This window comes from Nannospalax galili, unplaced genomic scaffold, assembly GCF_000622305.1.
Source record: "Nannospalax galili isolate Female #2095 unplaced genomic scaffold, S.galili_v1.0 scaffold960, whole genome shotgun sequence".
Classification (NCBI taxonomy): Eukaryota; Metazoa; Chordata; class Mammalia; order Rodentia; family Spalacidae; genus Nannospalax; species Nannospalax galili.
In genome coordinates this window covers 2,562,471-2,574,384 of record NW_008348313.1, presented here as the reverse complement: position 1 = coordinate 2,574,384, position 11,914 = coordinate 2,562,471, and the positions used below count along the sequence as shown (strand labels likewise).

At 48.9% G+C, this 11,914-nt stretch overlaps 1 protein-coding gene across 1 annotated transcript; it reads right to left on the bottom strand.

Annotated features, from left to right (window-relative positions):
- Positions 1-5,966: 5,966 nt before the first annotated feature.
- On the bottom strand, positions 5,967-9,909 carry LOC103743764 (kallikrein-1-like). Its single transcript, XM_008845235.1, has 5 exons — positions 9,846-9,909; positions 8,733-8,892; positions 7,592-7,866; positions 7,345-7,481; positions 5,967-6,122 (listed from the first exon to the last, which is right to left on the bottom strand). Exons 1-5 carry the CDS (start codon positions 9,907-9,909, stop codon positions 5,967-5,969), a joined length of 792 nt encoding a protein of 263 aa, XP_008843457.1.
- Positions 9,910-11,914: the final 2,005 nt, after the last annotated feature.

The following is an 11,914-nucleotide window of genomic DNA, read 5'->3' as shown; positions in this document are numbered from 1 at the left end:
GTCCAGGTACCCTCAGGTTCGGTGTCTGCTCACCCTGAACATCACCGTCAACACCGAACCTTTCCAGACTGTCCTTCAAGGATGTTTATCCACCGGGCAGCCTTACTAGATGGTGTTGCCTGAGGTCAGCTTTGCTTGCTGTCCTGGGAAGGAACATTCTGTCCCTCCTATAACATCTTTACTCTCTGGAACAACAGACATAATGTCCCTCCAGAGTGAGTTTGTTTTCAGCCCACGTAACAAAGATAATGTGTCCAACGTTACAGAGGCTGGGCATGCATCCACACACCTCTTACATTTAGGGAGTTTTATTTTTATTAGAGTTCTTTTGTTTTGATTTGTTGTGTGTGTGTGTGTGCATGTGCGCGTGCACGCGTTGGGGATTGAATCTAGGGTTTTATACATACTAGGGACACACTCTAGCCTTGATCCATGCCACCAGCCCCTCACTGGGGGGATTCTAGGCAAGAGGTCTACACTCGAGCCGCACCCCCAGCCCATGTTTAGGATTCTTTGCCCAGCTTCCTCACAGTCACACAAACTCTTGTGTGTGGCAAACCTACCTAGACTGCTCTGCTCACCCCCAGGGATTTGGGGGACTGTGGGTGCTGTTACACTAAGGTCAGGCTGCCTGCTGGCTGTGGTGCAGTCTTTGACCCACTGTCTGTTTCCTGAGCTGCCGTGAACTCTGGCCTTCGTATGTTGTTTGAGGCCCCTCAAAGTGTGGGGGAACCAGCTGGGCAGTGGGGCTGCACCTGGAAGGACGCAGGAAGGACGCTCACTGGGTGTGGAGGGCAGGAGGAGGGCATGGTGGAGGCACAGAGTGTGGGATGGGACTCTGGTGGTCTGGAGTCAGTCTTTGAGCGCCCCAAAGGCAATAGTCAGGGTGGGGTGCAGAGGAGTGTCCACCACCCGTTTCCTAAGCCTTTAACGACACCATTAATCTCTCCTCAGGTGGCGACTGGTCATGGTCCCCACACTGTCCTCGTGGAGTGTCTAAGTGCTGAGGGTTGAGTCTGGCACATATAAGCACTCAGTCGTGCTGATACACACCCATAGGAACCATCCAGAGTCAGGTACGTGCTGCCTCTCACACACGGAACCCTCACAGTGACCCTGTGCAACAGTGTGCTCAGTACAGTTTAACCTTGCCCAAACCGCTCAGCCCTTTGCCTCCAGCTCCTGACAAGCCTTTGGTGTGTCCCTCCCACCTGCCCTGCCTTTAGTCAGGTGGGGACTTTGGCCTCACAGTGTTCAACAGTGTGGTGATGTGGGTGGCTTTAGGGCCCCTCGTATCACTAGTCTTCTCTGGGAGCCAGATGATGGAGGTCCACCATGAAGTCTCTGACCATGTCTGTGTGACCGAGCCTCAGTCACTTCTCTGGGTCTTCCTTGGGTTCCCTGGTTTTCAAGTCCCCACGCATACTGTCCCCTCAGTCTGTGATGTGTGTGTTCAGTGGTGATGGATGGTTTTAAATGTCCCCTTGACTAAGTAAAGAGATCTCTGTGCCCATTGATGCACATGTCTGTGTGTCTGTGGGGACTTCTCCAGGGAGGATTGACATCTGTGTCAGCAACTGGTAAGAAAGATCTATCCTGAATGCAGATGACGTTTTCCAAAAAGCTGTGGGCTTATTGGATGAAAAGAAGCTGGAAGGGCTGTGGTTGTGGCTCAGTGGTAGGGCACCTGCTGGCCATATGTGAGGCTCTGGGTTCAAGACCCGGCATTATTATGCAAAATCAGACAGCTGAGAAATGAAACACTTTACCTGGTGAGATGCAGAGTTCACCACTTTTTTTCACACATGATGTCCCAGATGAGCTAATGCTCTGAAGTTCTGAGCTACCCCCCCACCCGAGTTTAGTTTGCAGGTTTTATAGAGTCTTATATAACACTTTTAGCAATGATTTCTTTGGTGGGTTATTTATGAATCAGTTACCTGTATGTCACAAGATAGTCACAAGACAATTTCAGGAAATTAAATTATTATTTTTGGTCTTTTTGAGACCCTGTAGTGGGGCTGGCCTGGAACTCACTATGTAGACCAGGCTGGCCTTGAACTCACAGAGATCCACCTGCCTCTGCCTCTGTTGGGATAAAAGACGTGTGCCACCACACCCAGCAGGAAGTTATTTTTGTGGTTAAACAGTTAAAAGTTTATGGATCAATAACCAAACCCTTTGGATGTCTTGGTACTTGGGCACAAAGTTTGCACCTGGCCTGCTAGAGATGGAAGGGGCTGGTCATGATAACGCCTAAGCCATGATGGCAAAGATGGAGATTTTAGTGTTACCCTCCCATCCTCCAGAATTCCAGACCTACAATGGCAGATTTACTGCAAGCTAAACATTTTTACAACAGAACTTAGTAAACAGGATAATTGCAAACACAGGTCCCATCAGATAACTGTGGTATTTCTGGATTCTGGAGTTCTTTATTGTTAGTTCTATTGGCTAAGGTTAAGCATTTACCAAGTAAAGCAGTACATGGTAGTTACTTTGTCCTAAAACACAGACAGAAATATACAACCAGGTAACAGAAACTGAACATACAAATTAGATGGAGAACAGTATTAAATGCACATCATGATGACTTTTGTGCATAGGCATGATTGATCTGTAACTCAGGAAGATGGGATAACAGCACTAAAATCTCCATCTTTATCATCATGGCTTAGTCATTATCATGACAAGCCCCTTCCATCTCTAGCAGGCCATGTGCAGCCTCAATGCCCAAGTGTGTGTCAAGATGTAAGAAGGATCTGGTATGTTACTGATCCATGAACAAACAAATTAGGCTGCTGTGTTCTCACGGATGCTGACTGAGAACAGATGGCCCTTTATCTCTCATGGCACAGCAGGCAAGTGGGCGATGAATTGAAGCCACATTGCGGGAATCAATAATCCTCACTGGGAGATGGCTCCATGGGTAGTAATCATATTGCTGGATTTGTAACTTGTAGCACAGAAGTGTATGTGCCCCTTAGGTTATTATAGGAAATTTAAACACTCAGAGTTTTACAAAGAAGCAGACATTTTGGGCAAGTCTGGGGTAACTTCCCAGTAATACACCGATGCCAGTACAATCTTAGCTATTTTAACACATAAGGCACATGGTAGCAAGTGCTCCCCAAAAGGCCACTACAAGAGCGGCGTTAGCTGAGGCACTCACAGACTGCAGTTTTTATGACTGTCTGAGACTGAGCTCAGAGTGGCCTTTATGATTTGAGTACAAGTAGACGCTTCCAAAGTCCTAAGTGTTCCTTTGACATATATCAACAAATACATTTACTATTAGACATACAGAAGGTTCTTATCAAATGCATTTGTTTGTACTGATTCATCTACCACATGGAATAAAGTTATACTGAGGTCATAGTATTAGCTCAACATTGGGTTGATTTTCTTCTATCAAGAGTAGTGAAACTAAAGCAGTTTATCTTACACCATCGCAAAGTCAGGCGTAGCCTAGAGAAGAGGTAAAAAATGGCTGGCACTAAGCAGTGATTGTGTTCCTAGTCCCATTTCTCTATACCTTCAATTCCTCACTTTCTGAGTTCTTCAGGAAGACACAGCCTTCCCCGTGTCTAGTATTGCCCCTCCCCGATTCCTTACACGGCTGATCCAGGATGTAAAGCCTCAGCTCTGTGGATTCTGAAGCCCAAGATTCCTTCCTTTTCTGATCATGGGCTCAGTCACATAGCAGACTTCCTGTACCTTTCCAGCCTCAGGATGAAGTCAGAACACTTACACAAGCAGGCACTGACTCCAGCTGGGGAAGACAGGGATCCAGGACCTCAGTACCTCCCAATTATTGGTGACTCTCTGATGAGCTGTAATTGTACATGTACTACAACTCTGACCTCCAAGTCCCTCGAGGTCATCAGAGCATTTCTGGAGAACTCTGGACACATCAGGCTTGGTGCTGCTGTTGAGAAATCCAAGCTCTGGATTTTTGAGATAAGGCACAAACCTTTCCAGCCTTTGCCACTGATGGAGATATGATCTTTATTGTCTTGAATGGCCCACAGGGTTTCTCTCCAGAAACCTATTGTATTTATTGACATGGACATTAAACAATCAGTTCTGGGGACATTGCATGTCCAGGATCCTGAACAGTAAACACAGCTGCTCTGTAGGACATGTGATTTACAAGAGCACTTGCTGGTCCAAGATTCTTTTTTTTTTTTAATTTTTATTTTATGTGTATGAGTACAGTGCTTGCATGTAGGTAGGTGTACCTATGTTTAGCAATGCCCTCAGAGGTCAGAAGAGGGCGTCAGATACCCTAGAACTGCTGTTACAGACACTTATTATTAGCCATGTGGGTGATTGGAATCAAACCTGGATCCTGGGCAAGGGCAGTCAGTGCTCTTAACCACTGAGCCATCTCTCCAGCCCTGCTGGTCCAAGATTCTTGATAAATGGCACATTGATAGATAGATGATAGATGATAGATAGATAGATTAGATAGATGATACATAGATTAAAGAGAGATAATAGATAGATAGATAAACAGATACATAGCTGACAGATAGCTCTGAAGACAGAAACGTGGGAGATCTGTGCAGAACTCAGCTTGCACTGTTTGCCTACCCTACAAGACAAACTAACATTTCGTTTCTTACGCTCCTTTGTCTAAACATCTGTGTATATCCCCAGGAGCAAGTCCTCATAAAGAAACAGTCTTGTTCATTTGGGCTTAGCCACTGGGAATAAATCAGGACTTTCAAGCTTGCAGGACACCCAGTGTTTCTTGGTTATCTATCAAAGAGCTGAGAGGGAGGGAGGAGGTTGTTCACACCCAGGATCACGAGCAGGATCTTCACCAACTTCTGGGTGCAAGTAGGATAAAGGGGAGGGGCCTTTGAGGAATGAAGACTTGAAAAAAAAAAAGCTCCCAGCTCCAAGTTTACCATCTAGCTGCCATGGACACCTCAGTCACCACTTGGTTCCTGGTTCTGAGCTCGGCTCTGTCCCCAGGAGGAACTGGTGAGCAGGGAGGAGGGTTGTGAAAGAGAGGGGACCGGCTGCCATGCTTTCTACACCTCCCACGCAGTACTACAGCCTTGACCCTGCAGCCCATGGGTCACCCAGCCCAGGGTACCAGGTTCCTTTCTACCTCTCCCAACCTGTCCCTGAAGTCCTGCCCCAGACTTTCCATGTCGTAAAACCCCAAAAATTCCCTCACTAGGTCCCTGCCCCCTCTGACTTGCCATGAAATATTTTCCTCTGCCCTAGCTTGTCACTCAAGGGGTCAGCTCTGAGTCTTCGCTGTCTCTTTGGGGTTCTGCAACTCACCCAAAGACTCCTCTGCTCCCTAGGGCCCTAAACCCTGAGCACCCCTGCCCCACTGTTCTTTTCTGGTCACATGGTCTGGCTTCCAAGCCCAAAAATCTGCCCACACCCCACTGATTTTTACTGTCTCTTCTCAGTTTTATCCATACCCTAAGCATTGGGTCCTTTTCAGAACCCAGATAGAAAACCAGCGGCAGACCAAAAGTATGGACACCGCCAAAGTCCTGCCTGGTGAACCAGTGAGTTTTATTAGGGTTCCCTACAGGATTGAGGGGTGACTTAGAAAAGAAGAAATGACTCAAAGACACCCATCTGCATCACCAAAAGCCCACACCAGCAGCAGTAAAAACTCTTAAAAGTGGGAAATCTGGAGACCACTGTAGACAGCTCAACAGAACGGAGTGTCACTTCCAGGTAGCAGAGCTGCTCTAAGCCTCTAAAAGCCAGCTCAGCCTGACTGCATCTTCCAAAGAGTTCCGCTGGTCTGAAAACCGCTGTCTGCAGTCCTTAGGGATTATATCTGCTTGGGGAGGGAGGGGCCTAGTGAACCTGGTTAGTTTCAGGGACTTCCTGAAGCTATTGAGTTGTTTACTTCCAGCAATTAAGGAGCTTCTTTAAAAGAGGGAGTGTTTCACCTCTGAGGAACTTGCTAAACCATGTGATGGTACTCAAGAGTTGGACACCATGGTGTTCCTGATCCAGTCCAAATACAATGTCAGTCTGGCGAAGACACTAGGGAACTTATGGGGGGAACATGAACCAGCACCCCATGATGCTATTCCTTGAAGCACACCATTACAGACCAATGGGCTCCCAGAGTCACCCTGGGAATATGAGGAGCGAGAGCATGTCAGCATTACCAGCTCTGATTAACATGTGGGGTCTGCAGCACCATGCCCCAAGGTGGAAGGCAGAGGTTCCAATAGAGGGATAGAGGCCTGGAAAATGGGGGATGCCCAGGAGGGTACACTCAGGAAGCAAGTCGCTGTAGACAGGAGAGTAGAGGAGGAGAGGACCAGCTAGAAGACCCTCCCCACAAGGGGAATATCTCACAGGTCGTTCCCCAGGGAACATTCCCAAACTAGGCCTCCACCTGTTGAGGCCACTGAGGAGCCACAGAGGGCTGTGAGCAGGAGCAGGACAAGGCCAAAAGGTAAGGGATGCAGTGCAGGGAGAGATAGGAAGGTAGAGGCTGTGGGAGGAGAGCAGGACAGACCTAGGAGAGACCCAGGCTCCACCCAGGTCATCCCCACAGCACCGCCTCCATGCCCCACCTCGCCCTGCAGCCTGATCTCAACATGGGCACCAGAGGGTGCCCATGAGCACAAGCCCAGCCTTGCTCTGGCCAGCATCACCCACAGCTCCCAGCACTGAGGCAAGAAGCAGCTCCTTGTGTCCCAGCTGAGGCCCTGCAGGATGCAGCCCTCTGTCTCCTCAGACCCCTGCACACACTGTCTGCAGAATGCTTGTCTAGCCACAAACCCTGTTACCTCTCACACCCTCCAGCCTCTCTCTCCTGGGAATCTAGCCTTTGGTTTCCTTCTCCTTGTCCCTGATATGATAGGGTCCTCCCTCACCTGTGTCCCGCTTTCTTCCATGTGACACATGTAGCCTCCCCCATCACACTATCTATCCCCCTCTCTCACGGTTCTCCTCCCTGCCCCAGAGTTTTATGATCTCCCTCAGCATGTTTTGCTGCCTATTTCTGTCTGCCCAACGCGCCCATTCGCCGCCGCCGCCGCCGCCGAACCGGGCTCTATTAGGAAATGAATAGGTGTCTGTTCAATGTCATCCCCCAGGGTCTGGGATGCTGTAGAAACACAGCAGGTGTCCAGGAAATGTTATTGATAGAGGGGCCGATGCACTAGAGTGTGGAGAGATGGCACACAATGGAGCACCAGGAGGATTTAGTGATGGTGATAGTGATGTGATGGGGAACTGGGAAGCTGACTTTCTCCAGAGCACAGTCCCATTCCTCTCCGATATTGCGGCCTAGAATTTTTGTACTCAGCCTTGCGGCATCCAGCAGGAGATGGCAACATATACCTGGCAGGTAGCTTTACCACCTTTTAGGTGCCCGGTACACAGCATAAACTTTGTCACTTTCTGTAAGTAGGTGTTACCACAGTTGTCATTAGGTAGGATGTTTAGGTCCACGCACTGAAGACTGTCCAGAATTTCAGCTATGTGTCAGAGAGAAAAAGGTTTGTAGGCAGACCCCAGCAGGAATCCCCATCATCCCTCAGATCTCAATGTCCTGCTCCAGGGTACAAGGTTGGGGTGCACCTACTACCTGGAAGGACTTTGCCCCAGCCAGAGGTGAAGCAGGAACTTCCCATCTTGGGGTCCTTGGTGGGTAGGTCCACAACCTTAACAGTGTCTGTGATCAGGACAGGCCATGCCAGGCGGAGTAGCATCAGGTCATGGCTGTAGTCCGCCCCTGGAAACTGTTTGTTTCGAAGGCTCATGTTGAAATTTGGGTGTGGGAAACTCTGGCTGACGTAGTTACGCTGACCTGAGTGTTCTGGCCTAGAAAGACTATGGCGACCCAGAAAGAGCTGGTAATTACTGGTGGGGAAGAGATGGAAAGAATGGGGGCAGGGAATCAAGAAGATTTGGCAAGGAGAGAGAGAGAGAGAGAGAGAACAAAGGAAGGTCAGGACATGAAAGTCAGGCATAGAAAGAGGGAGAAGAGAGTAGAAAAGACAGTGTTACAAGGCACAGAGAGAGACAGAGAGACAGACAGAGACAGAGAGAGAATCTCAGACTCACTGTACCTGGGCCAGGCCCACAGCCCAAAGCCAGAGCTCTCATTCCTCCCCAGCACCCTCCTTTCCCTCCTTTTGCAATTTTGCCTTCTGTCCCCACTTTTGCTCAGACATTCCCCTCCCCGTGTCTAATCAGAGGGATAGAAAGTCCAATATGAGGGGCTGTGCAGTGCAGGATAAGAACCTCCTCACTAAGGCCTAAGTTAAACCCCTTCTTCCTTTCCACTGAGGTCCCCTGTGTCCATCCTGGGAGAGCTGTCAGTAGTGATGGGGGAGGGAACATGAGGAAGAGACCCAGAGAAAGACCAAGCACAGGCATAGGGGAGGAGGCATATCATGACAGATGACACCCCCCAAACAGGCAGATATGGACAGAGATCAAGGAAATGCAGAGATACAGACACAAAAGGCAGAGACAAAAACACATCACATGTCGTTGCACCAAGATCAAGGTGTTGAGAGGAAAAGTGGCATTAGCAAAACAGACCCAGAGACCCCGCTTGCTACAGACAGGGGTGTGCAGCCTCATATTTGCCTCCACCCAGGCTGCCTGAATCAGGAATAGCCTTTTCCTCGGTCCCCAGCCTCTCGTGAGTCTATCTAAGGGAAATGCTTAGTTATTCATCCTCAGGGATACCAATGCCCCCAATCCCTCCTTCCACTCACTTGCTGATGCAATGGGTGGCCGTGAGCACCCACTGGGGGTGTATCAGGGCACCGCCACACTTGAATGTGTTGTTATGGCATACAGCTACTTGCCAGGGTTGGGAGTGCCTCTCACATTCCCAGCCCCCTATGATCCTGGATTGGATGGAGGGTGTGGCACCTGTGAAAAAGGCGATGGGTCAGAGGTGCAGGTCCATGATAGGACTGCAGGGGTCCATGATAGGAGTTGTAAGAGCAATGCTGTGGGTCTTCAGGGTCACTGGGAGGAAGAGACTGTGGGGTCAGGGAACGTGGGCAAGGGATGTAGGGGACACTTCTAGGGGCATCCATGGGCTGCCTGAGATTCAGGGTAGTTGGCTGGTCCCAGGTAGGGAGAGTTTCTGCTCTGCAATGAGAGCGTGGAAAAACTAGGGGTCCCTAAAACAGAGTTAGAGAAGGTACAGGGTCTATACTTTTCAGTGAGGTGCTCTGGGGTCTTGGCCTGAGAAATAGGAGACTGTGGTAGGGTCTTTGGTTTGGAGACAAGAGAGGGGCCATAGAAGGCAGTGTGATGTCACCACAGTTAGTGGCAGGAAGGGAATGATGAGAGTTTGCATTGAGGTTTCGGGTAGTTCAAAATTCTAAGGACTAGGGTAGGAATTTTTAGGGTTCCAAAAAAGACTCAATGCTTAGGATATAGATAGAACTGAGAAGAGATTATAACAGTCAATAGGGTGTAGGTGGATTTTCGAGCTTGGAAGCCAGACCATGTGACCAGAAAAGAACAGTGGGGCAGGGGTGCTCAGGGTTTAGGGACCTAGGAAGCAGAGGAGTCTTTGGGCGAGTTGCAGAACTCCAAAGAGACAGAAAAGACTCAGAACCAAGCTAGGGCAGAGGAAAATATTTCATGGCAAGTCAGAGGGAGCAGGGACCTAGTGAGGGAATTTTGGAGGTTTGACGACATGGAAAGTCTGGGGCAGGACTTCAGGGCGAGGTTGGGAGAGGTAGAAAGGAACCTGGTACCCTGGGCTGGGTGACCCATGGGCTGCAGGGTCAAGGCTGTAGTGCTGTGTGGGAGGTATAGAAAGAGTGGCAGCTGGTCCCCTCCCTTTCATAACCCTCCTCCCTGCTCACCAGTTCCTCCCGGGAACAGAGCTGAGCTCAGAACCAGGAACCAAGTGGTGACTGAGGTGTCCATGGCAGCTAGATGGTAAACTTGGAGCTGGGAGCTTTTTTAAAGCCTTCATTCCTCAAAGGGCCCTCCCCTTTTGCTGCTGGCACCCAGAAGTTGGCAATGGCCATGCTCATGACGCTGGGTGTCAACAACCTTCTCCCTCCCTCCCAACTGTGCAAGAGATCAAAGAAGAAACACTAGGTGTCCTGCAAGCTTCAAAATCTTGATTTATTCCTAGTGACTGAGCCCAAATGAACAGAGCTGTTTTTCCTGAGAACTTGCTCCTGGAAATACACACAGATGATTTGTAAGGTCACTGACCATGTCTCACATGGAGAAATCTGCCTATGGCCAAACCCCAAGCAAGAGACCCTGTGTACCCACAAATACTTGCCTGAGGCTCTGAGGCTCCTGATCCTATTTACTTCTTAGGACCTAAGTGCCCATGGTTCATCTCCCCAAGTTCCATGCAATGTAGTTTCCTAGGTTTCTATGTTAGTGTCTTCTCTAAGTTCTGTAACCAAACTTTTGACAAAACCAATTTAAAAAAGGAAGGATTTCTTTTGGCTCACATATTGAGTGAATTGTTCATCATGGAGGGGAAATCACAGACACAGCAGTATGAAGTAGGTGGTCACTTTGCACCAACAGTCCAAAGAGAAGTTGAGAGAGACAGGGATGCTAGTGGTCAGCCCACTTCCCCAGGATGGGTCTTCTTACCACAATAGACCCAGTATGGGAAACTCCCACACAGGCATGCCCAGAGGTTATCTCTTTGGTGATTATAGGTCTCAATAAGCTGACAACATTAACTTCACAGTTTCCACAAGTTGTGATGGTTGACTGTGGAATGTTCCCCTAGGGTTGTGTGTTTAAAATCAATCCCCGTGTGGTGGTGGTGTTTGGGGGAGGTTGTGGAACCTTTGGACAGGTGCCTAGCTGGCAGGCCTAGGGCCACAGGTCATAGCCTGAGGGATACCCACTGGCTCCACCTTTGGCCCAAGCTTTCCAAGTCCACATCTGTTGAGATGTGGGATATGATGAGCACTAGCCACACACCCTCCAGCCACCATGAACTCTTTGCTACGGATGGACAGTACTCTCTCAAAATGTGAATCAAAAGAAATCCTTTGTCCCTTAAGTTGCCTCTTGCTCTAGTTTGATTCTGCTGCAATCACAAACACCGTGACCAAAAGCAACTTGGGGAGGAAAAAGTTTCTTTGGCTTCCACTCCCAGATCACAGTCCGTCACTGAGGGACCTCAATCAGGGAAACTCTTCAGTTGAGGTTCTCTCTTCCCAGGTGACTCAGGGCAGTGCCAACTTGACAGTAGAGACCAACCAGACACCTGCCAGGTGGTCTTTGTTACATCAATGAGAAGAAGAACTTCCACGAATCTTGGCTGATTCAGTAAAACCAGAACATGTCATATGGGTCCAGCTCTAGCTCTGTCAATCAATCCTCCATCAAATCTTCCCCTGTTCTCAACTGACAAGCCAAGAAATCACCCAGGAGGAGGAGGGGAGAAGACAAGTCAATTAAGATATTCACAAGTGTATCCCATGAGGCCTGGGGTAAGGATTGACTGTAATTAGGTATCTGAGTTCCTATCTAAGCAAATTGGGTTAAGCAGGGTCACCCTGTGTATAAGGATTTCCAGTATTTCCCATCCCAGTTTGATCCACATCCATACACTCAGCTGAAGTCCAGTAAGCCCAGGCCAGCCCATCTCAGCCTACCCAAAGCCAACCCCACACATGTCCATCTGACCCACCCCACTTCATCACAACATGCCCCTTATCCTGCTCCAAACCCCAAATGGAACTCAGTCAACCCATCACACTTTAACATCACCCGGCAATCCTCAAACCCCATATCACCCAAGCTAGTGCTCAACCAACTTAACTCTAACATCAACTCAAAACAGAACCGCACCCATTCCAAATTTGTTTCCTACTCTGTGGTCTTATATACACCAGCATTCATGTCTAAACCAATAGAAATGAAGCCCGTTCCAAACCTAGTTCCC

Coding starts and splice junctions, on each gene's coding strand:
- LOC103743764 (XM_008845235.1), bottom strand. CDS start 9,909: ATGGACACCTCAGTCACCACTTGGTTCCTGGTTCTGAGCTCAGCTCTG. Junction 7,867..8,732: donor GCCACCCATTGCATCAGCAA/GTGAGTGGAAGG, acceptor CTTCCCCACCAG/TAATTACCAGCTCTTTCTGG. Junction 7,482..7,591: donor CTGGGGCAAAGTCCTTCCAG/GTAGTAGGTGCA, acceptor TCTGACACATAG/CTGAAATTCTGGACAGTCTT.